This window comes from Heliconius melpomene, chromosome 12 (genome assembly GCF_056956725.1).
Source record: "Heliconius melpomene rosina isolate 202511_hmr_F chromosome 12, ASM5695672v1, whole genome shotgun sequence".
Lineage (NCBI taxonomy): Eukaryota > Metazoa > Arthropoda > Insecta > Lepidoptera > Nymphalidae > Heliconius > Heliconius melpomene.
In genome coordinates this window covers 3981770-4007725 of record NC_140400.1, presented here as the reverse complement: position 1 = coordinate 4007725, position 25956 = coordinate 3981770, and the positions used below count along the sequence as shown (strand labels likewise).

The 25956-nt window shown below is 33.8% G+C and overlaps 1 protein-coding gene across 2 annotated transcripts in view; it reads left to right on the top strand.

The window, feature by feature from the left end:
• The window catches only part of LOC146533473 (uncharacterized), a 50971-nt gene extending 25538 nt beyond the window's left edge, over positions 1-25433 (top strand). Inside the window, exons 2-18 of one of the 2 annotated variants that reach the window (XM_085194946.1) lie at positions 13247-13383; positions 14606-14890; positions 15364-15556; positions 15844-15931; positions 16784-16909; positions 17267-17485; positions 17742-17847; positions 18217-18324; positions 18651-18752; positions 19003-19089; positions 19230-19337; positions 19699-19864; positions 20172-20305; positions 20648-20753; positions 20865-20983; positions 21613-21841; positions 22156-25433. In XM_085194946.1, the coding sequence (XP_085051072.1) occupies positions 13325-13383; positions 14606-14890; positions 15364-15556; positions 15844-15931; positions 16784-16909; positions 17267-17485; positions 17742-17847; positions 18217-18324; positions 18651-18752; positions 19003-19089; positions 19230-19337; positions 19699-19864; positions 20172-20305; positions 20648-20753; positions 20865-20983; positions 21613-21841; positions 22156-22284 (2364 nt within the window). In that variant the 5' untranslated portion in view covers positions 13247-13324 and the 3' untranslated portion in view covers positions 22285-25433. Of the gene's footprint in view, positions 1-13246; positions 13384-14605; positions 14891-15363; positions 15557-15843; positions 15932-16783; positions 16910-17266; positions 17486-17741; positions 17848-18216; positions 18325-18650; positions 18753-19002; positions 19090-19229; positions 19338-19695; positions 19865-20171; positions 20306-20647; positions 20754-20864; positions 20984-21612; positions 21842-22155 lie in introns of both variants that reach the window. The other variant, XM_085194945.1, reaches the window with a different exon arrangement.
• The last annotated feature ends 523 nt before the right edge of the window (positions 25434-25956 follow it).

Genomic DNA, 25956 nt, shown 5'->3' with positions numbered 1-25956 from the left:
AGGGGCTGATATACAAGAGCATCGTCCGACCGGTTCTTTTATATGGCAGCGAATGTTGGCCAGCACTATCTCGGCACACTCAGGAGCTTCACGTCACGGAAATGAAGATGCTGAGGTGGATGTGCGGCGTAACGCGGTCTGACCGCATACGCAACACATTCATTCGAGGTAGTCTTGGGGTCCGTGACGTAGCGGATAAGCTCCAAGAGCGTCGCTTGAGATGGTTTGGCCACGTTACGCGCCGGCCTAAGAACTATGTCGGACGCAAGTGCCTTGCTATACAAGTTCCTGGGGCGCGACCTCCCGGACGCCCAAGGAAGCGCTGGTTGGATGTCGTGATGCAGGACATGAGAGCCAATGGTCTAACCACCGAGGACGCAAAAGATCGTGCAAAGTGGAGTAGGTTAAGTAGGAAGGCAGACCCTGGTAATAGCCGGGATTAATGCCAGGAAGAAGAAGGTAGTACTAAGTTTTTGATAGTAAACCATTGTGTAACGTATATAATTACAATTTAAAAGTTTATATTTTTCCTGGCTGAAAGCACTGTATTAATAATTACTTTTCTTATCGCTTCGAACTTCATAGTACATGATAATCATCATCATCATCATAATCATCATCAACAGCCATCTTTTGTCCACTGCTGGACATAGGCCTTCCCCAATTATCGCCACCACACGCGATAAAGCTTCTTAAAGCAACTTGAGACATGATAATAGTAGAAGAAAAAAATACACAAGTTCTAAACAATTTCAAAATTTCTAAACATCTTAGCTATTGCACAAGAAGATTATTTATACATGCGTGCTTTAGAAGTAGGCGCTTTTTAAAAACAATAGTGACATCTCACCTCGCGTTTCACAAAGGACCGTACGCTACAGACAGACAGACAAAATGATAATATCGGTATGCACTCCGTTGTAAACATACGAACACCGTGTAATGGTCCTAAGTACACATGTAAAATATGCCAGTGCCAGTGTGAACGAACTGACGTGCCTCGAATAATAAGTAGTGTTAGGGCTTCGCGTTTTGGTCTCGTCTCAGTTGTGTCTAATTAGGGAATGCAATGGTAGTAAGGTACATGGAACCAGGGAACACAGTGTTAAGACACTTCGTTCCCATTTGGATGCTTCCGTTACCAACTTCTGGACCCACCAACGTTGTATCGCGGAGTTCAATGCAGCCCTTTACCCCCTTACCAGAGCGAGGAAATGAATGAATCTATTTTAAAACTTAAGCTTCACGTTTTTTTCCAACTGGGAAGATAGAGAGATCCTATCAAAAAGTCAAATAAGACTGAGAGTCGTCAGAGTGAATATTCTCCGTCTGATCTGACACCCTGCTTAACGTCGCGCTAGATAGATTACTTATATATAATGTTCCATAGAATAATAGTTAATTTCAATACATCATAAACTAAAACCTAAACTAAATGATCATGTCTTCGGTATTCTATAAGTAATTAGCATATGCCTGCTCCTGGGTCCTCCCAATCCAGTTTGTTATAACGGTGTAATTTGCTTCGACAGCTTCCTCAATGTAAATTTATACAATTTTAACTAGAAATGTTTTCAATGTTCCATTATATTGTCATTAAATAAATACTGATTACTTACTTATTGTTAATGAATTTTTTTATATATATATTATGTAAGTATTAAAAAAAAATTGCAATACACTAAAACAAGTATGATATTTGTTAAATTATTAAGTAAGGTTATTAAATATTAGGTTACATAATAATTTATTTAAACATCGTTTCACCTTTCTGGGTAAGTAATTTCAAAAGTTCTAAGAAATTATAAAGAATATTATTATTTATTATTTTAAGATCAAAAGATCTCGATAAAAGCTCTAACATCCAATACTAACCTGACTATACGGTGCGATCGCTTCCTGTATCAGCGAGTGCGACTTCCTATTTTCGCTTGGTTCTAAGAAAACTTGATCTTGTAAAATGAAAGAAAAATTGAAAAAAACATTAAGTAGGTACCTACTTCTTCTTTGCACTTTCTTTTGCAGGAAAATCAGTGGATTTTTTATTGTTAATTTTTTTTTATTAATTCTTATTTCTCTTTGTTTCGTATATTGATATTTAAAATGGTAGTCCCTTAAGCGTTTTTTTCTTCACGGATATGGATTTATTGGAAATGTAAAGCTTTTTTAACAGTTTCATGATTTTTCCACTTCCCGCCCAATATTTGAATTCCGTTTTTTTTCCGAAAAATTTCGAAATTTCCGTGTTGAGTGGCGGAGCTTAACGCTACATTTTGTCTACCAGGACGCGAAAATGGAAATAAAACTAGGTCTATCAGATATCTCATAATATTTCATAATATTGAATAACGTACGTATGTTTTTTTTTTTTTTAAATTTACTCGTACGTTTATTAGCGAAATATACACACAGAACATTACAAGGAAATTACAACATTTTTCAATTACATTTCTTTTTAAATACAAAGAAACGGATGAATTATTAAAAATAATATTCGAATAGGTATACGCAGTTTGCAACAGATGTGGCTTACATGTTGCAAGTGACCGCAACCCGTTCACTTTTGTATAGATGCTTATTATATTGTATACTAATGATATCACCATATGTCTCGTATAGTTCTTCGAACAATGTATTTTTTTTCTTTAGCTACATCCTGTATCCCGCATGAAACAGGGTAGGTAGAGGGATACGAGTGTTAAGACACTGTTCCCCACTTACCGTCAAATTCTGAAGGCATTGTATGTTGATTGGCAAAGCTCAACGCTGCGTTTTTGCCCTGACACTAGAGCGAAGAACAGAATATTATTTTTTTTATTTCCTCGATTGGGAATGGAACCTACAACCTGTCGTGTCCGCTAACCAACCAAAAAATATAAATATAACCAAACCTATGTTTTAAGACCAAGAAATAATACAGAATACATTTTTGCTGTTTATTTGTTAACAATTATACAGTAACCAAGACCAATCAATGCATGCGTAGCAAAGAAAAAATATGCACGTCCATATGCACGTGAACATAATCATAACAATTATAAATGAAATTATGGACATCGTAAAATGGCGGATGCACTGTATTAGCGCGTCGCTTCCTAGTTTGTTTCAATACGAGTAAAATTTACATCGTACGATGTCATATCATATTTCAAAAACATAATTTCAAATTATTATGTTGTATTGCAATATGGATTTATTCATAGAAATATTTTTATTGCGACAGTCGTCTGTCTGTTGCTCTTTGATGTGTAAACCGCTGAACTTATTTTTGATGAAATTTAGAATGGAAATGGCTTCTTGTTTAAGCAATTTTGATAAAAACTTACAAGCGGTGTAAAGATCCGTCGGTCAGTGTCTCGAACGTCCTGCTTATCCTGTTATATAAGTATGCGGGATAAAGCGTCAACCATAAAAAGAAGAATTATAAATTATTCCAATCAACAAAATATTAATAATTACGATAATGCTTATTAATGATAATGACGTGATTTTAAATGGATGCAGATTTAGGAAGCCAAATCGGGATTTTTTACGTATTTAATTAGCTTCTATCACTCAATCTACAATGTTAAATGGAAAAGTTTAAAATAAATGAACTTTAGACATTTAGCTATAGCTGTTTGATATGTAATACAAAGTAAATTATTGAATTGACTTTATTTATACTAATGTAAGTATCTGTGAAAATATTCTTGTTTGATTAAGCTATTCTAGGAACAAGACAAGAGAGTCGAATATTTCTTGATAAACAGTCTCACTTTGCATACTTTTTATGTTTGCCGGTTGAGATTTACCTGTTCATATACATTTTTATGACATAAAAACAAGTTAATACATAACGGATGTTTCTTCGCTAGACTAATAAACGACTTATTTGAGTCATAAATAAAATGAGAGTGAATCGCTACTCTTTTTCATGTTATTGTTTGTTGATTTTTTTTATTAATTTTGGTACTTTGAAACTCCGAGCAGTGCCACAGGGGTAACCACAGGGGTAGACTAGAGGTAGAGCTTCAGGGATCCCTTTCAAATACAGTAGTACGTGTAGTACACTCGCCTCCACCGCTCCAGTACAATAAAGCAAATGATCTCAAAGGAATGCCTCCAGAATTCGACGGAAAGTAGGAATCGGAGTGTCTTAACACTAGGCTTCCCTTGCTGAAACTGAAGAGAGAGAGATAGAGAGCTCAAAGGAAATAATTACAGCCATTTATACTAAAGCTACAAACATGGCTACCAGATGCATAATACTTTACATAATTTAGAATAATATCTACTTGCTATTTATAATTAAAGTTTTCCTTGACTCGTACAAATATTGATTTACACAACTATAGTAAACTGATTACTTCGTGTATTACTTTCTCACGCGACAGATGTTTGTGTTTAGCCAGCTACGTAAACAATTGTTTATGTTTGTAAGGCTTCTCACTGATACATATTTCTATATATATATATATAGATGTCCTTTGATTTCTTTATATTATATTTCTCCTTTATACGTAGATTTAGGAAGCCAGAGAGAAAATAGTGTTAAGTCACTCCCAGATAGAAGATATGGGAACATATCTTTTCATCTGAATTATAATGATAGGTACATTATTTTAATTCTATTAATTTATAACTAGCATAGCTTTAGTTAGTACTTAGTAGGAAGATTGACTTGCCTTAGAGTGTCTTGTTTATTCAAACAGTTATATTATATATTTTTTTATTCAAATGTTAGAAAACTTATACATACCTACACTACTATCCACGAGTTGTGGCCGCCCTGAAGTTAGCTGTAGGTGGATGCGCAGATTTTAGTTTAGATTTTTTCTAACTTCAGAGTGCAACGACTCGTCGGCCGTACTGTACCGCTAGCATACTATGCTCCATATTGGTCGTTACTCGTTATCAACCAGCCTCTCAGTGACAGCTGGATGGACGAAAACAAATATTCGATTAACTAGAAATTGAGATAAATGTACTTATTCCACGATATCCTATCTCTTATGGACATATGAAGTAAATATATGTTTTGTATTATAATCTGTGGTATTACTCATTGTTATCTTGTTGTTATTAATAGTTTGTTGATTGTTATGTATTTAAGTTGTTATCAATATTATGTGAAAATTTAAGTAGGTGTTAGAGAAGCTTAAAAAATATTTTAATTGATTTTGATGTTTAAATTAAGGTAATTGTATGATTCTCAAATGTTGCTACGATTTATTTTTGTGTTTTAATTATTTTGTCAATTTTTTACATTCATAATATGAGTAAAAACTTATTTTTCATATGGCAATACCAATCAAAAAAGTAATAATAATTAAATATTTTGCTATAAGCTAAATATATAGATAGTTGGTACATATTATAATAACGCATAGATATTAAGAGCACGCTTTCATACACACGGCACTCAGCAGATCGTGCGCGCACCCGTAACTAATATACCTAACAATGTAACGGTACGTTTTAACTCGAATCTCCGTGACCTTGCGCCACCATCGCTGTAGCCGATTTGTATTTTAACTAGCTATAGCCCGTGACTTCGCTTACGTGGACTATAAAATGCATAATCTAGATTTTGGCCATTCCCTTTGGAATAGCTTTTTTAATCCTCCCCTACACATCCCATACGTTCGTGTGAACTATTTAAAACTTTTTTTCTATATTATATAAAATTTGATATCTTATCCCCGGACGAATTTTGAGAATACCTCTCTTAGTGCACCCCTCCAGTTCCCACGGAACCTATTAGTAACATTTCGGCGTTGTACGCCGCGAAACTCTGTCCGTTGTCTGTAAGTCATTTATGGAATAGTTTTATACTCGTATGTGTAGATAGAAGATATAACGAAGACTCGCTCAATTCCAATCAGAATTTATACATCGTTTTAAAGCACTCGCGTGTTTATGTAGATTTATGGATATTACATGGTAAATTGCGATTAATTATTTTGTGTGAAAAGGTGAAGGAAGAAATGAAATAAAGATAACCGATCTCAAGTCTAGTCTAGTCTGATCTCGATCTTAAGATCTCAAAATTTATCTCAGGCATGAGAGCGATTAATCAATGGGGGCCTAAGAACATTTCTTTAGGGTACTCGGTAATTATAGAGACATTGTGTGTTGAGTTGTGGAACTTAACGCCGCACTTTATCTTGTCATATTCAATTAGAAGTATGTAGCAGGTTTCAATCTCTTTTCTAACGTATTTTTGTGATTGATTTTAAAAATGTAATTTGAGTAGCCAGTTTTGATAATGTAAACAGTACGCACCTACGTAATTTCTCTTTCTATATAAATAATACAGAATAATGCAAATATACTATAAATTTTGCATATTACTATATAATTTATTGCATACCTTAAATGTGACTTTAATAAATATTTACGTCAATGTCTATATAAATTGAATTAATTTTATTATATTAATTCTAATTTAATCTTTATGGTAGGTATTTTATTATAATTTATATTTTCCACAAAAAACTTGTAGTGGTCTATTAAAAAATGAAAAAAAAACTACTTTTTTTATAGATAAAAATGTATCGTCCCGAATTTATAGAAAACAAAATACTTGCGTATATCTAACAAGATATTGCATAGCATCTGTAGACAACAGACGTTTTACCTACAATTTAATATATTGCAATTATAACCTTCCTTCTTTTTTTCAATTGAAAACCAGTTCTTACTACTCAATTACAAAACAAAAATATAATTGTGGGAATTCTAAAAAAACAAGTTTACTGTACTAGTTTGTTTAGTTCTATGTATATTAAATTAAACTAATTTAAAGAATACGAGTACATCTCATACATATCTAAATATAATTAAAGACTTCATTATCATTTCGCTCTGGTGTCGAGGTAAAGCGCGGCGTTGAGTTCCGCTCAGAATTCGGCGGAAAACGGAGAACGGAGTGTCTTAACACAAGGTGTGAAGTGTGTAGATACTTTAATTGTTACTATTGCAATTCTTCGAGTGGGAATTGAACCCATTGCCCCTGCGCCACGACTGGTCTCCTTCAGTTCAGTTCAGTATCTTATATATCAATATTTCAATACACAGATAAGCAAGCAAAACCACATGCATTCTTCATATATTATGTATGAGTTAAGAACATGACTCCAATATAAACAGGTCGGAAAACACTTAACAGTATCGTATTTATTGGTCGTCAGTGTAAATCAGCGGGCGGGCGTTGCTCGTTGCGAAATGTACGTATCTACCGCCTTCACTGCGTTGGCGAAACATCCAACGATCAGTCTGTTCTAATTTTGTATTTAACTCCTAAACTCGATTTGCGTTGCGCCTACGACGTTTTAAACTATGTTCTTTATTCTATTTAATATAATATACTATAATTGCTTGAGGTCGTTGTGGTGGAGTGGGACCTGGTGACTGACTCTAAAGGCGATGATTGTTGTGTTCGATCCTTCGAACGCCATTAGGAAGACGGATCGCGGCGTTGAGTTTCGCCACTCGACACGAAATGGCTTACTAAAGTCTACCAAACTTTGTATTAAGTATATATTTACAAAACCACATTATTTTCAAGCATACATTTACCTTTAACGGATTTGAACTTCTAACGTTATGTCAGACGTGTTCCAACTGTGTTGTGATTGCATCATTATTACGTAAGCAATGCAGGTGACACTGTGAATATTTAATATTATAAAAAAAACTCAATATAGGCGCCATAATATTGTGAATCTGTATAAACATTTGACAGAATTATTACTTTAAACAAGATAATGATTAGAAATATAAAATAAAAATCTTAGGCTTAGTGTTGAAATATTCCGTTCCCCATTTTCCGCCGAAATTTTCGAGACATTGCGTGTTAAATTGCGAAACTCAACGCCGCACTTTGCCTCTACATCAGAGCGAAGAAATTAAAATATTTTATTTTGCGTAGTACATATTAATAACTCTTATTAATATACCTAACCATTTAAGTAGATGCAAATAACAGTTTACATCTAACAGTACAAACGCACAGCTGAGCTGATCGTGGAGCGTGGTGCCATTGGTTCATTACGGTCATTCCCCGCCGTTACCTAAGATGTTACCGCTTCACTTGTGATGCCAGTGCCAGTGTAATTCACGACACGCCTCTATATGTTATATACAAGTACGTACATATGTATGTATGTATGTATGTATGAGATGAGTGATGTATATCGAGTGGATTGAGGTTTTGTATGCTGTTTGTGTGTATGAAACGGAGAAAGTGGGGAACGGAGTGTCTTAACACTAGCTTTGCTCTGACTATCCTGCTGTGTGCGGGATACAGCGTGAAGCTGATTTTTTTATAAACAACTGTACTATTATAAAAGGTTTTTGAGTTACTTTTTTTTCTATGCTACATAATTAAGTACAATATATGTATGTGTTATTTTTAAGCATGCATAGGTCATGCTTATGCGACGGTTGTCAAGAGGCACGGGTTCAAATCACGTTCTCAAAATAGCATATTTTGGTAAATTATGGTTTTGTTAGCTAATAATATAAAATTTTCTATATGGTTTACATTATTCTTTAAAAAATTACGTCTTATGTTTCAATTTTTAATCTAACCTCGAATAACAAAAATTTAGGAATGCAACGTAAAATTTGTAGAAGTACCTAAATACTAAAAGAGCAAAAGTTTCACAACTTTCATAAATCTTTAAAAGTCATGATCTTTTGAAATGCGGCCACTTATTTTCTACAAATGTGGAGGAGTTGACTAATAAGCACCTTCGTCACACTCTGTTTACGATAAAACTTATATTATTTTATCTTGCAACGTTTTAAGAGGATAATGTAACGTAGTTAATTTTTTTTCTAACGTAATAAAGTTTTGATATTAGTATGTTTTTTTTAAATTATTGTTATTTATATTTATAATAACGATATCGTTTGATTCGTAATGAATTCGTCGTTCGAATCGTTAGAATGAAGAAAGAATCGTTCGAGAATATGCAGACAAAAATCTTGTAAATTTTTCACATAATATTTCAGTTTTATATTATTTTCTAAGTAAATGTTCTCTAACAAATAATTTTATCTTTTATCTCAAAAAGGAAATTGTTTTTTTATCCCTCATTGAAGTGCCCGTTTGAGTGTGTGAAGTGTGCGTTTGAGTGAGCCTTGAGAGTACAATTAAAAGTTTTGCCAATAATAAGTAACTACATAAAAAAAATCTTTTAATTTTTCACAATATTATTATTTACATGAGATGATGATTCATTTCCTTATAACATTTACCTCCTTCTTCTTCTAATCCACAAAATGACCTACTAATTCCATTTCATTGTCCTCACCAATCTCAACAAACATTACTGCCAAATTGAGGCCAGCTAATATTTACGTGGTACAATGTTAATATGCTAATGTAAAATGTATGTAGTGTAGGGACGTCACGAAAACGGTTGCATGAGTGCAGGGAGTACCAACACTGGGTATATGGATTGTTGGTACTGATTGTTTGTTGCCTCTCGTGCTGTTTGTATAAACGTCAGTTTCATATTGGAGAACATAATCGTTGGTTAATTTTAGGTAATTTTTAATTTAAATTCTAGTATAGATACTAGGTTTTGTCTGGATAGCCAGCTGTGCATGTGCTAGGTACTTAGTGATGAGTGAATTAGGGCTTTAGTTATGGGCCATCCGTGCCTGCCTCAGCAATTTTATTAATAAAAAAATAACAATGAAAAGTTAAAAAAAAACCTTTAAACGAAGATCTGTTCAAAGCTAAAGGCTCCCCATGGATAAATATTTCTAGATACGTCCATGGATTTATTGTTATTTCAAAGTATTAGTAGCGTGTCTATACATGTAGCAACCATTATTATCATTATTGCATCAATATTTTGAATGCGTTTAATTTATTTCCAGTTTAAACAACGTGGTAGTTTGTGAGTTATCGAAACGAGTTGATGAGCTGTAACAATATTATCGCATAATAATTTCGTTATCTAAGTAGTTTATGTATTTAATTACTTAAAGAAAATACCTGATTGCAAAGTAATTTTAACTTAGGTTAGGTTAATTGCGTAGGCGTACAGTGGCAGGTGTGTTATTATAAAAATAATAAATATTCTTAACTGCCACAGGCAGCAAGCAGTCTTTGCGCATATGTGTTCCACATAGTGTGACTATAAACGTGACTTTTGAGTTCGATCCCGACTCGAGGAAATAAAATATTTATTTTAATTTATATTTTCTATTCTGTCGTGGCAAAGCGCGGCGTTGAGTTCCGCCATTCAACACACAATGCCTCCAAACTTTGACGGTGTCTTAACAGTAGGTTTCCTCTGCCGACCCTGCTGTGTACGGAATACAGCATAAAGCTAATTTAATTTCTTAACTCCCAATATTCCTATATCACTAATAACTAACATATTATACACTAACGTATAACATAATTTTTTTACACTCCGTCTTTACGTTTTCAACACCGTGCTTTTTACATATTTACACCAGAGCGCGGAAATTATATTTTCATTCTACCCTCAGCGGGGAATCAAACCCACAACCAGCAATTATATAAGCTGTATAACATTAAACATACTATAAGCTATTATAACATTATGTAAATTGTAGCGAAATAATCCACTATATCGAAGATTAATTTCCATTTGGCCACATGGGCCATGCCGTGGATAAAAGCTAGTTAAGTATAAGTAATAAGAATGACATGATGAAAATTGCGCAAATACGCGGGTCGTATGTCAGCGATCGTTTCTGTTAATTTTATAGCTCGGGTAGCATAGCTTAGGTAATCAATCTTACTATGTAATTTGTTTAATGTCTTTCTTGTTAGTATGACGTTTATTTAATAAGCGGTTATAAGTATTTTGTAGTATCGTAAGTGAAAAAGTTTTGTTTTAGTACACTCTACTTCTATGCACTCCCTTTCTCTCTTTCTTCTGTTTTCTTCTTATTCTTTTTCGACCTAACGTTTTTTTTTAAGCTGAATGTAGCAGCGTCGACAAAAAGAAGCTAGTGTCAGGATACTTCGTTTCTGCTTCCCATTCCCTGAATTACAGAAATTGCTTATTTAGACGGCGGAACATTCCCCTTCGTAGAAATCCCCATTTCGATGGTTTCTTCTTTAACATTAGATGTTTAACATATTCTCTAATTATTTTATTGTGTTAACAACTTTCTTATTGACATGTCGTTAACTCCTTTTCATAAAAACACTAGTAGAGTCATAAACAATTGTGTTTTATTAAGCTTAATGTAGATATATATTTTTAACCGAGCAATTAGGATATGCCTGGATTCGTGAATATTTGTATACATAATATACTCTATATTACTTTTCTTACTCTATTGACCTTTCTCAGGTCAAGTTAGATGAAGCGTCTCATTTGTTTCTGCCAAGTAAAGAACTAAATGATGGATCATTTTGTTTTTAACGGGAAAAGTCTCCCATAGCTATCACAAACCAGACGAAACCTCGCATCAAGTGGACCGATGTTTAGGTCAAGGGACCGTCCATTAAAAGGCCAGTCGTGGCGCAGGGGCACAAAGTGTGACTGTAAGCTCGACTGGTTGTGTGTTCAATCCCCACTCGATGAAATAAAATATTTATTTAAACTTATATTTCCGTTTTCTTGTTCTGGTTTCCGGGAAAAACGCGACGTTGTGTTCCGCCACTCAACATGTAATGCCTCCACAATTCGGCGGAAAGTGCGTAACGGAGTGTCTTAACACTACATTTCCCACTGTCTACCCTGCTGTTTTCGAGATAGAGCGTGAAGCTGATTTTATTTTGATTTTTTTGTATCTGCACTCCCCATGGTCAAGAGAAGCCACTGGGTTCGGGAAGCGCAGGAGCGATCGTCGTGGAGATCCTTGGGCAAGATCTGTAGTGAGGCGTCAAAACGCTATTATAATAATGGTGAAGAGAATTATATTTTTCACTTATAAAGTAATAAATCATAAAGCCACTTGTCCAACGTCCACCTTCCGTTAAGTAACCTTTTCTGCTTTCTTTAACAAATTACAAAACCCTAAATTGTAAAGGAACTTTCAAAGCAAAAACAATCAAGTAACAATTTCTCTGTCAGTACCGAGTAATTAATTTAACTGGATACTCTGAGTGCATTAGCCTAGAAAGTGCTGCAAGAAAACGAAAGCATATACTCGATTACTCACTTTTTATTCACTATGGTTACAAATTATTTGTGCTACAATGAAAGGTCTTTCTTATAGTAATTACGTTAGTTCAGCTGTTGGGCTATTGTTCATTTATTTATTTATGTTTCTTCACGCTGTATTAACTGCACATATCTGTGTAGACAGAGGGAACCTGGGAACCTAGTGTCAAAATATATCATTCCCATCAAGACACTTCCGTTCGCCACTTTTTTTTGTTTTATTTTGTGTTTGCTACGTTTCCAACTAATTAATATATTGTATAAGACGATTCACAGGAACAGAGGGAACCTATTTTAAATCATTACAGAATCTAATAATAAATACTTGACAACTTAAATATAATAATGACTCCACTATACAATACCCTCAATTCCTATCCCACATAAAGCTATTAGACAACTATAAATAGCGTTTCAAATTATATGCGACGCATAAACCACATTATTAACCGGTCACTGGTTCATTGTAGAGTTAATTTGTTCGCCAATATGCGTAGGCACTACGTTATAGCTAGTGTCTAAATTAAGTGAGCATTTTGTATGTAGGACACCTGCACGGGTCACTGGACGTGCTCGTGTGATGTTATTAATATAGTGGATTGTATAGGTTTAAAGATATAAATAAAGTAGGGTTTAAAGTTCAAATTCAATATTTTTGCATGTACTTTTTTTTATCGTATTTTTTTTCATCTGTAACAAGCAGAAGGAAGAGAGGGAGCCTAAGACTTTAAGACTTTGCTTTTCATTTTCCGCGGAATTCTGGGTTCATCGCATTGGATGGCGGGATTTAACATCGCACTTTGTCTTGTTATCAGAGCGAGAAAATGTAAATGATAAAATACTTCGTTCCCTCGAACAGGAATCGAACCCACAAACGTCGCGTTTGTCAAATCTAATTTAGGTAGCAAATATATTTGAATTTTGAATATTCCTCCATTATATAACCATATACTATGTATCCGCACCCCTATACAGTACACTATGCTTCAATAAACAGATTCTACCCTCTGCCAACATAGCCAGACAAAATAATAATTATTTTACATTTAAAAAGAGTTGTGCACGGTTACAATTAAAACGTCCCTTTGTTTCAGATAATTGAGCAGGGGGTGGCACGCGGCGGGGGTGGCAAACGATGATCCCGGAGCGCACCCAGCTGAGCCGCGCCTGGCATGATGGCCGCGCTGTCCTGCTACCAGCCCTGTCGTTCGCATCTTGCGCAGCCTGCTAGGTATCCTATTATGACTAAATATTATTGTATAAAATTTGTGAATGTTCGCGTTTTTTTTAAATAAAATATCAAAAAACCTTTTCAATCATTTTCTTTATTAGGAACCAATTCCATTTCAATCTTTATATAACTACTAGTGGACCCGAACGCGGCTACGCCCGCTTGAACTATACGAATATTTATTAAATATATTTATGAAATTATTTTCAGTTTTCAATAGAGAGATGAGTTAAGCAAGCTCATTTTGGGTGACGTTTTCTAACAACAAACTTTGCAAATCGTTGCTTAGCAACGACGGTTGTTACTAACATGGCGGAATAAATTGCATGTCAAATTAATAAGTATTTCAATATATTGATATATAAGGAAAATATAACAAATATGAGAAAAAAAAGTATTCTATGTTCATCCCGAGACCCTCAAGTATCTCTATATGAGTTATATCACAATTAAATTAGCGGTTTGGCCCTGATTGCGTAAAAGACAGACAGACAGACAGACAGATAGAGTTACTTTCGAATTTATAATATAGGTATGAATATCACATATGACGGACAGAATGTACATGACTTGCTTTGAAAGGGAAGAGAGAGAGAGAGAGTTTCTTTTAAAGACGAACGGTAAGAGAAAAAAACGATGTACCTTCATTTGATCTCTAGCATTACCAACAATAAAGCAAAATGTTGTCTATGTATTAAAATGATTCAAATAGTCAATACTAAAACAAAACACATTCACAACAAACTGCATCATAAAACATGGTTGACTGAACCTATGTTGAATTCATACATTTTAATTGGTACAATCATATCATTCTGTATCTACTTCCTATGCTAGTTGCCTATATGCAAGCAGTAATCGATATCGTGCTCTGGTACTTGTCCCCTATTGCCTCCCAATAATTATTAGAGTTTTTGTTCCCATCTTCAATTACTGCTCTGGCTTTTACCAATTAATTGTGGTTATCTTCACAGTTGATGGTGTATCGATTTTTTATATAGGTACGTAGGGATATTATGTAGTAGGAGAAACTAATAAATACGTTACATAAGTTGTATTTGAATATATTTTTTTACTTTGCTATTAAAAATATACAACTTTATCTTTTCTTCTTGTTAAATTTATCTTATTGCCTCTTCACCTTAAAAATACTTGATTTTTGCGTAAACTCCCTATATCAATATATTACAAAAAAAATTGCAATAAGCCATTTAAAACTCAGGTGTTTCGACGACGACGACGATCCATCGTCAGCCACACTATCCATACGCAGACGACAGTTCATAGAGAGATGTCACGAGACACGGACTGGACGGCACCGGGACCTCATACCTGAGGTCTCCGTCAAGAGGACCAGGGAGGAGCTGGCCAAGCATGCGGTACAAAATAATCAATTGGCAAGGCGCCTGAATGTGGAGTCCGGCTGGTCGAAAGTTGAGGAAGTGCGGAAGAAATTTGAGGGTACCGCGACTACTTCGTATTCGAGATCGTTTGAATCTCCGCCTAGGTTGGTTTGATTTATTTTGTTTGTTTTATTTATGTAAAATTATTTTAGAAAACATGTTTATAAATACAATATCGAAGTAAATCTTGATAGTCGATCTGGCAATTCTGGTAACTATTAGCCAATGTTAAATTCAATTCCATTAAATGGTACTCGAAGAGCATTTGGCATTCGTCTGCAATACTAATGAGTTTGCTCCTTAAATATCCGTAACCAACTCTAGCTAACGAATCGTGGTAATCGGAAACCGGCCCTATTAACACTTTAACTAAGAATATTTATTATAAAAAAGAATATTTTCTTTTGTTTATTTTGGTAACAAGTTAAAGTTGGTGTTGAGTTCCGCCCTTCAACACGTAATGTCTCGAAAATTAGGCGGAAAGTGGAAAGCAGAGTGTTCTCACAGGAGATTCCCTCTGGCTATACGGCATGCATCGTGGAGTTAAACAGAATTTTAAAACATTATGCATTCACAGACGTCGTCTAGCAGATTCTCTGTTCGCTTCGTTCAAGTTGCCTCGCAAGAAGGATATGGCGACGTCACGATCGATGCAGACGACAATGCCGCAGCAGCAACGGAAGTCCGCAGTGGAGCTTCTTGCTGAGAGCAAAGCTTTCTATGTAAAATCCGAAACGGTGTTGGACAGGAAACAAGAGTTGCCTTTGAGGGTGAGCCTTATGAACATTTAGTCTGTTGTTTTCGTAATCTATTATGAATTTAAGAAACGTATTCAACAAATCTTCTACGTATCTGGATGGTTAACGAATTTACCTTTTTTTTAATATATTCCCACTTTTCAGGTTTGTTATTTGGAATATTTTGATAACACATTACAACATTTTCGTTCCATTAAAGATTCTTTGTTTTTTTTTATATAGAAAAACATGAAACTTATCTAAAACATACATTATTAATATGAAAAGGTAAGCAATTAATAAAATTTACTTTATTACAGGTAAGCAGCGGTCTGAGTCAAGCGATAGCGGCCGGCGGCTGTCATCTCGTGAGTTCGGGAGCGCTTAACAATGAATGCTGTAATCCATGTGAGTCAAAAGATTTAAATATAAATTATTAAAAACTAGAAGCCGTATGGGTTCGGCTACTCTTTATACATAATGTCTCTTTATACAACCTTTATTAAATTATATAATCTTTCTTTTTGGATTATCTGGACAAATTCATAATACAGACCGCCCGGAACGCACTTGAGTGCCTTCCGGATACGGTACTGTGGGGCTTACTTGTGAATCGATCATGCCCACTTAAACCTAGCGGAAACCTGTATGAGGTGTCGCAGGATTACTCGCGCAATCGACTACAACGCCTCGATGGAAAGTCCAAGCACACGATCATTGGTTTAAATATAGCCTTTGCCTTATCAAAACAATCTCTCATTGTAAGGAAAGTCCAGGCATCTCTCTAAATACAAAAAAAAAACAATTATAAACACATATGGAATTATATTGTGCATAACATTCTCTTCTCCGGAAGCGTCTTCTTTTTAGCCCAAATTTACATTTCCACTCTAATTAAGCAGTCGCCATGTTGATAATACAACTATGCTATAATTTGCTACCGGAAATGATTCTCATCAACTAATAAGCCTAATTCCGCACGCACTCTATTTTGTACAATTTCTATGGAGAAATAATATGGCCGAGCCTAAAAAAAAATTATTTTTTTATCATTTTATATATTATGTTTTATAAAGCTAATAATTATTTTTCGTTTTAAAGAATGGTGTGCCACTTTTGCACTTTCCGCCCTAATTAGAAACACTGCATATTAAGTGGCGCCGTTACTCTACCAGAGCAGGGAAATTAAAATAATTAATTTATATATTTAATGCTATTCACCGTAATGGCCCCTAAATAATACTTTTTTTACGATTTAAGATGCCACAACTCGCATAGCGAGCACGCGTCGTGCGGTCAGCGCTGGTGAGGGTCTACAGAACACTTTAAGGCGACTTCTAGAACATTCTGACAGTAGAGAGAATGTGTATCCACCTGCATATGTTTGTAAGTTTGCTTAAATTTTCTTTTTTATAGAGATATATTACATTTGAAATATTTTTTGCGCACTTATTGTATTAATTGTGATAATTTTGTATTACTAGGTTAAGTACTGTTGAGGCCAGTCGTGGCGCAGGGGCACAGGTGTGGGACTGTAGACTCATCTACTTGTGGGTTCAATCCCCAACTCGAGGAAATTACTATTTAATATTTTCATTTCTTCGAACTGGTGTCGAGGCAAATTGCGGCGTTAAATTCCGACACTCAACACGCAATACCTCCAGAATTGGGCGGTACAAAGGTTTTAAGTACCAATTAAGTTATCTTTACTTAGATAATTTAATAATTTATTTAATTTTCCAGCCCAAAAGATGTTTGTCGAGTCTCGACGTCTCAAAGACGTCTATCCGGACAGAGATCGTTCGGGACACACTTCTGGAACATTCTCGGGAACATCCTCGTCTAATTCCGGTTCTAAAGAAGATAAGAATAGAAGTTTTGACCCTAGAGTCTTCTTTCCTGAATCATTTGTTATACCACGGCAAAGGGCTGAGTGTGTTATCAAGAGTAATTATTCTATACGTAAGTTCTTTTATTTTAAAATCTTTTTTTATATTTTTAGTAAGTTTAGTGCATAATTCTTTTAAAAACTTAAACTAAACTTTATTTAAAAAATAATGGTGTCGGATTCAAGCTGCACATATGAAACTTCGTAATTAATGCCATTATAGCATTCTAAGGCATATTAATTAAATACGTTAAAAGAAGTGTCAACGTATAAGCATACACGATTAAAGTATTATATTTATTATTTAAGTTTTTTTTTTATAAATTCCAGGAAGCCCCCAATCCAGCCCCCAAGCAGATGAGTCGCGTAATGGCGACCAACTAGTGGCCATCAGTCCACCGGCTGAGTACGCGCATTCGGCACCGCGATATGTTAGGTAGGATTCAATTTATTTTTATTTATATATAAAAAAATTGCAAAAAACCGGTCAAGTGCGAATCGGACCAATTTCTGGATTGTCATCGTCAACGGGAAGTACGACGTATAAAAGTTTATAAACTTGTATAGGTTTCGATTACGAGGCGATAGGCGAAAAGGTTTTCAAAACATTGCGTGCTTATAGGTGGAAGCCATAATTAATGAACTCGTTTACCTTATTTACCAGAAAGTAAAAAAAAATATATGAATATCTCCCCAAGTGTGAATCGAAACGACAGTCATCAAATGAAAGTTTTCATTCAGCCAAGAAAGCTAAGCTACAGTTTAAAAATAATAAAAATCACTTTTTAATAACTTTATTTTACAGATCAAATTCACATTCTCAACCAAGCGCTCGCGAAGATGATAATACAAATATCAACAGTCATAAATCGTTACCAGATTTACACGCTCAAGCCCACGGATATCCGGAGCAGTAAGTATTTATACCTTAAAGAAAATGAAAAAAAAATAAAAATTAACGTAGCGGGATTTGAACCCGCGCTTCTTGGAAGTTGTGAACGTTTTGTTAAGTAGATTTTAAAAATTTCAAAAATCTAACTTATTTGAAAAAAATCTCGAAATTGTCAAAACTGGCATTATTACAGATGAGTTATTTGTATGTGCCAATTACTGTAATAGATTGTAAGTAGAAGTAAGTAAATAGTATATTAAATAAAATATTTCATTAAAAAATGATTTGTTAAAAGGCCTGCTCTTTGAATACATTACTAAAGATTATATTAATTCGTCCGTTTTCAGAGTAAACGTAGTAGTGGGTACGGAATCTATCGGACGGTCGCCGCGACGACGTCGTCATTCTGCTCACCATCGTACCGCCTCGTGTTCGTCTAAAGGAACTAGGTAAATATATCCATACATTAGTTTTAGCTTCATGCTCTAGCACGCACATAGCAGGTGGGTATGCAGAGGGAACCTTGGCACCTAGTGTTAAGACATTTCGTTTCCATTAAAATATTTTCGTTCCTCACTTTTCGCCGAAATTTCGAGACATTTTCGTTTTGTTTCTAATATTTTTTTGTTAATAATTATGAACTAAAGATTTACGTTAAATAGTTAGTGTTTTTCTTATTAATATACTCTTTTATTTCAGATCCAATCATTCATCTTTAATGTCATCGTGTGATGCCTTCTCGGAACATCCGTCGCCTGGCGAAGAGAATTATCAATCGTACAATAGGTAAGTTAAACAGAAAATATTTATAACTATATTTATATCTGGGGAGCTCTCGATGCACCGCCCAATTTTCGGGACGTTGCGTTTAGTGGTAGAACACAACGCCGCAAAAAGTTTTATTGCTATTAATATTTGTATTGCAGTCGTTGCGGATCCTCATTCGCTCGTGATTCAGGAGGCTCCAGCGGTCATTACACGCAGCGCAGTGCTCCGCCGCATGCACGTGAAAATGTACAGCATGAGCGTAATAGGTATATTTTGATATTTTTATCTACGTGCATTATTGTAAAAAAGTAATTTAAAAATAGTTTTTGAACATGGTAAATTCTAGGTCATTTAAGGGATTAGATTAGGTTCATTAACTGAAACACCTATATACTTTTATAGAAAATATGTAAAAAATATAATGTAGCTAAGTTTGAATTCGCGCGTCTTGAAACCGTCTAAGTGCTCTGACTACTAAATCGTGTGTTTTATTGGTCCACGTGGCTAGCATCTCTGTAGAGAGACTTTGACAATGCTTCCTTCACCTATGTCCACCTTAAAGGCCGACAACGCACCTGTAGCTCCTCCTGTAGTGTTTTCCATTAAAAAACGTCTATTTCCCAGCAGAAGCTACACGTGGCAAACCACAACCGCCCTGGAGCAGTGCTACGTGTCGGCACCGCCGCAGTTCCAGGACGGCGCGCCCTCCCCGCCCGCGCCGCCCCCAGCGCACTACCCGCCGCCCGTGCCGCCCGCCGCGCATCCGCACGCGCGCGTCGTTATACACTTCCAGGTTAGAGTCCCTTGCCATCTTTATTGATACTCATTATCTTTATACAGTGGGTATCGCAGGTGAGTAATGTTGGATAAAGAAGACAGTTCATATATACATTCAAGTTATTTCACAGTAGTTAATATGTGTTGGGATCAGCAAAGACTGACTGATATGTCAGCTAATCAGCCATCACCGTAGACTCGGCAGTGTGTATGTCAGCAACACCATTGAATGCCAAGCCAAGCCATTAAAAATAAATATGCCTTTTTCTTTTATTGTATGTAGAATTACGCTTATACATAACTCACATAACTTTGGCCTCCAGGCTAGTGCTCCTCCTCCTCAATTTCAAGACGAGCCTCCGCTATATGACTATGGAGACTACGACTGTACCTACAAAACACCGCTCAAGTGCTTAAATGTAGGCAGAAAAGATTATCCTACCAGGGAATATACTAGGTATGTATCTTTAAACTTTAAATGTTTCCTTTCGATATTAAAAGTGTGTGGATAAAAATAACTAAAATTATAATAATAATTGCGGGCACATCGATAATGAAATAATATGCGTGTAAAAGATAATAAAAACAATAAAGTCATCTTACATATAATCTTACCTTAGTAACAACTTTTATAAACTTAAATAACGACTATTGAATATATTTAGAACGTTGAATTAATGAACTGAAACTACTATTTGCTCTGGAATTAATATTAACCTTGATAGTATTATTTTAATCAAACTTCAGAGAAAAATAAATTGATTTTAAAGTATCAATATTTAAATATTCTTAATTTTAGATATCACGAACCGAGTACTGAGTTGATAAGTAAGCAGCCGCAGTACCAAGAGGTGAGGCTACGACCGCGCGTTGATGATACACAGGAGTACGTTAACACTGCACAGGTAAGTAAATAATGAAAAATTTCTTTAAAAACTTCTAAATAACTGATCATAAAATGACTATATAGAAGAAAGGTATAAGAACAATAAATAAACCCATTTCGTATATTCCAGATATGTCCTCCAGAGGAAGTGACGTCACCTCTCGGTACTTTCAAACGTCAAAGGTGTTTGCGTTACAAGCAACGACGGCCAAGACCCATACTACGATCTAAATCGGACATATCTGACAGGTTTGTTAACTATTTTTAATCAAAAAAGTGTAAAGTGTTATTTCAATATTAAAAATAGAAAAATATTTTTGAAAACGTGTGATAATTACGTAGTGGATTCAACCCGCCTCTGTTGGAAACCGTCTAAGCGCTCTCAGCAATACATACGTTGTTACCGAGCTACGTCGAAATTCTCATACGCTTGTTACAACTTATTTATGTTTGTTAAAGATAATATTTATAATGGTTATTTTTAGAATCTAAAAATATTCTCTTTATCGTCTTAACTGTATGTATTAGTTAGAGCATCCAAATTCAATTCAGAACCTTCAGATACTTATGCTAGTATTCTTCTTCGGAATTATATCTACCAAATACCAAGATATTTAAAAAAAATGTAATTTGTCGCAGCGGCACAAGAGTGTGACTGTAACGCGACTGTTGTGGGTTCAAACCCCACTCGAGAAAATAAATTATTTATTTACATTTATATTTTCTTCGCTCTAGTGGTGAGGTGAAGCGCGGCATTGAGTTCCGCCATTCACCGCGCAATGCCTCCAGGATTCGGCAGAAAGTGGGGAACTGCTGTGTGCGGAATACAGCGTGAAGAATTTTTTTTTTATTTAATTTACTATTACAATTTTCATTAGGTACAGACGTACAGACGGTCGCAGTCCCTCTTCCGCGCCCTGCGAGGGCGAGGACTCCCCCGACTCCCCAACAGACTCTGCTCGTCTCCAGCATTTCTTCGACTACTTGGGCATGGACCCTCGTCAGTATGACGCTGTCATACGGGACGGGGATAAAGACAGCCCGGTGTTCTTCTCTTCTGCGTCCACTGTGGACTCTAATCAGCTGGCTACGGCTGCTGATTATACGGTAAGTTATTTATTAAGTAAATATATTTTTGGGTTATGCCAATATTTAGCTCTACGTTTTTTTTTCGTGTATAATAGTTAGAGCCATGTTTAGATACGTTGTTCCCCATTGTAGGCATCAGTGTTAAGTTAATATCTATCTGCTCTGGTGAGCCGAGAAATCGAAATCGCATCGAATTCGCAACTATCGTAGCTTTATTTATGTTCAATAAATAAATAAATATATTTAATTGACAGAATGTAATTCTATTTAAATATTTATAGAAAACTTTCTTTGTCCGTAAAAAATATTCTGTATTTTTTTTTCATTTCTAGGTACAAGGCCCCGGCATACAGAAACAGATCTATCGCAACACGGAACCACCAAGTGTTGTTGAACGAAACGCAAGAATTATAAAATGGCTGTGTCAATGTCGTAAAGCTCAAATACAACCGTCTCAATAAACAAAACATATAATAGTCTAAGATCCGGCCGCTCCAATCTGTAGGTATCTATTTTATTAATAAAACTGCCTATTTATTATAATATTGTAACGTGGCCGCAGTTACTTAATTAAATATATTGGGATTATTTTTTGCTTATAAATCCCAGATACAAGTTTTTGAGTGAAAACATTATCATTTAAAAGAGTTTAAGAAGTTAAAAGTAAATTTTAAACACTTTGTCAACATTATAAAAAATTTTTGCCTGTAAGATAATCGCCACGAAAATAGGCTACCATCATTTGAATAAACTTCTAACAAAAAAGTATTTGTCCTGCAGATTTAAGCTGTCAGATCCTCTACTATAAGAATAACTATTATTTCGTAGCATTTGCTAGTTAACGATTGCACTGACGTGGGAAATTTGAAAGTACAATTTGACATTTGGTACAGATAATAATATTATTAGAAGACTATATGTGAAAACACAGATAATATAAGCATGTAATTTATTTGAATATAATTCGAATTAAAAAAAATATCGATTGCATCTCGTTATGTCTCTTACACAAAATGTAAGGCAAAAATCATTACATCATTTTATATCATTTATACTTTATTCGCGACCATGTTCTTGAATAGTTGAAAAAATCTAAATATTTAAGAACCTATTTACGAATTATAAGCATGTATTAAAAACTGATAATATTTAAATAATATATTTGTCAATCGTTGGAAAAACCAATTTTATTATGTATATTGAAATGTTATGGTAATGTTTAAAACGTAGATCTCTGAGCTAATTACATAAAGCCTAAGGTGATATTGATTTAATTCGAAAATTAGAATTTGGTGAAAGTAATTAATATAAGCTATTTGGAATATCAGTCGTTAATATAAGCGACCCTGTTCATTAGAGTAGGACGAAATAATATATTATAAAGGAAATACAATTTAAGTTTCGTAAGATGGTGCCAGGTGTCAAAAAAATATATAAAATCAATTTGAGATCATTTTTATAAATAATGTGTGTCTTATAACTGTTCTAGTCAAACATCTATATTCATAAATGGAAACCTCTTATTAACAGAATATTTATTCTACAATATGACACTATTATTGAATACAGTATAAGAAATAACTATTGGCACCATGCGAATGGATGAATTGTACAATCTTTATCTTTATATTTGTAACTAAATATGTTTTTTTTTAAATTATTATTATGAATATAAATTTAAAGACCTATTTAAATTTAAATTTTGATTGCTTAAGCAATCAAAATATTACGTTGTTTTTGTAATATGAAATGTTAAGGTTCAAATTTTAAGAAAACTTGAAATTTTCATGTAAATATTAATGGAAATAATTTTGAAACTTAAATAATATTAATTCTTCAATTAACTCATAAATAAATCTTCGCCTCAAAACGTACAAGTTGCGAGCTTAGTGTTAGAAAAATATAAAAGAAAAACAATATGGAGGCATTAATCCGATAGACATCGCTAGATAAAGATATTACCTATACCAGAGTATTAAATAAATACTATATTTTATTAACAAAAAAATGTTATGATAAAAATATACATCAGTAATAAAAAGAACATATTGAAAATTGTGTTGAAATAATCCTTATTATTTTTTCACTTATAATGAACAGCCAGCTTTTTTCTTTAGAATGCCTGAAGAGGCCACAACACACCGGCCGTACTGTACTGTGGAAGCAATAAATAACTTAAATACATATTTACATATTTATAAGTTACTTATATGTAAAAAAAATTGTTCCTGTTATGGATTTGTCATTGTTAGCCTTAATCTTAAGATCTTGTGATTTGGAAGTGAAAAATGCACTCGATTTTCTTTATTTCGTGCTACATCTTTTTTTATGCTTCATTATAAAAGGAAATTTTTACTCAAACTTTGAAATTTAAAGGTATTACAATTAAAATAACAGTATAAATATAGAATTATGTAAATATTATCATTTACAAAACAATATGAATTGGACCAAAACTGCCTGTGAAATAAATAATATCTAAAATCTAAATAATTCTCAAAAAAATGAGACTGGTAATATATGGAGGTTATTATTAAAACTTGTGTGGAAATTTCATACTAAGTGCTTAAAAAATAAAAATATTCACAGATTCGATATTATTCCTTAGTTTTAATACATGTTGTCAAATAAGTCTAATGGCAAATGAAATATTATATATTAGAGATGAGTGTTGAGGGTTGAAGATATTGTCTTTTGTTTCATTAAAAAAAAACAGCCGGATATATAACATTCATTTTCATTCACCAAATATCTGTTACATTTCTAATATATACTTAGATATGTACAGACAATGTCTGGCCTATACCAGTTTTTACCATTTAAGACGAACAAGTACAATTCGCCTACAAACTATATAGGAATTAAAAATAATTTTAAATTGAGAGAAATATGACAATATCACATAAACGAATAATATTCTAAAACAAATTGATGTAGTTGTAAACGAATAATATTCTAAAACAAATTGACAGTTGATTACGGTCTAATTGTAAATATTACTTACTAGCCTTGTTTAATTACCATAGTTATTTAGACATTTGTGTAATCTTTTAAATTTTAATGTGTTATTATTTTATTTTTATTAACTCCATTTTTTCTTATATTCCATAGTACGTACATACCAAATTCAATACGTATTTTCGATTTTACTATTATTTCTATAATTTCATTTTTGTTATGATATACTACTAAATTGTAGCATGACATACTTACTCTTTATTTTTAAAATGCTCCTAATGTTTTTTTTGTGTGTATTACTTATATTAAAAATTGTTTTCCTAAGCATTTATTCTACAAGACTGTTTTTTCTTTCTCACTTCGTTATTTCTGTGATATAAATCAACATATATGTCTGTACTAATGTAAGCAGTGCATTTAAAATGTTCAAATATTGCTAAGTTTAAAAAAACAGTTGCATAATAGGAATGAATGGTTAATTGATTAGAATGAAGTAGATTTCTCTCGTTTTTTCTTATAATTGTGTATTGAAATGGTTAGCGTTACAGTATTAGGTTGTTAGCATTGGATGCTTCCATTTGTGTAAATAAGATTTACGTACTTCGTTAGAGTTTTAATGTTAAGAAAGAATTATATTGTGGTCTGAAGAGAATTGATGTGTTTTATTTTTCTACATTTTTTGTTTAATAATACCCCACATTTTTATTTTCTTACAAGAATAACTAATGAACGATAATTTTTATCTATATTCAATATACACAGATGAATCATCATACTATATAAACGTTCAATATGCTTAATAAAAGCTTATGTACTATGCAATGTCGATAAAAATATAATTAGCAATTTTTAAACTTAAAGATTATATTAAAAAAATATATTTTGGGTAAATTATTTTCATCAATTTTGAGTAAAATAAAAGTCTGGTATCCCTTTGTTATAACGTGTTACTGTGCCTCAGTGTGAGGGATCGATTTTTATCGAACACATCGATGTTCGATAAAAATTTAGCTTCGTAAGAAAATCGAAAGAAAAACATCGATATTGATATTTTTTACACATATCGTCATCAATAAATATAAAATCCGGACAAGCGTGAGTGGGGTTGCCCACCGAAGGTTCCATACAAAGTTTGGAGGCCTCCAGTTTTTTCTGAAATTGACTGAATTGACTGT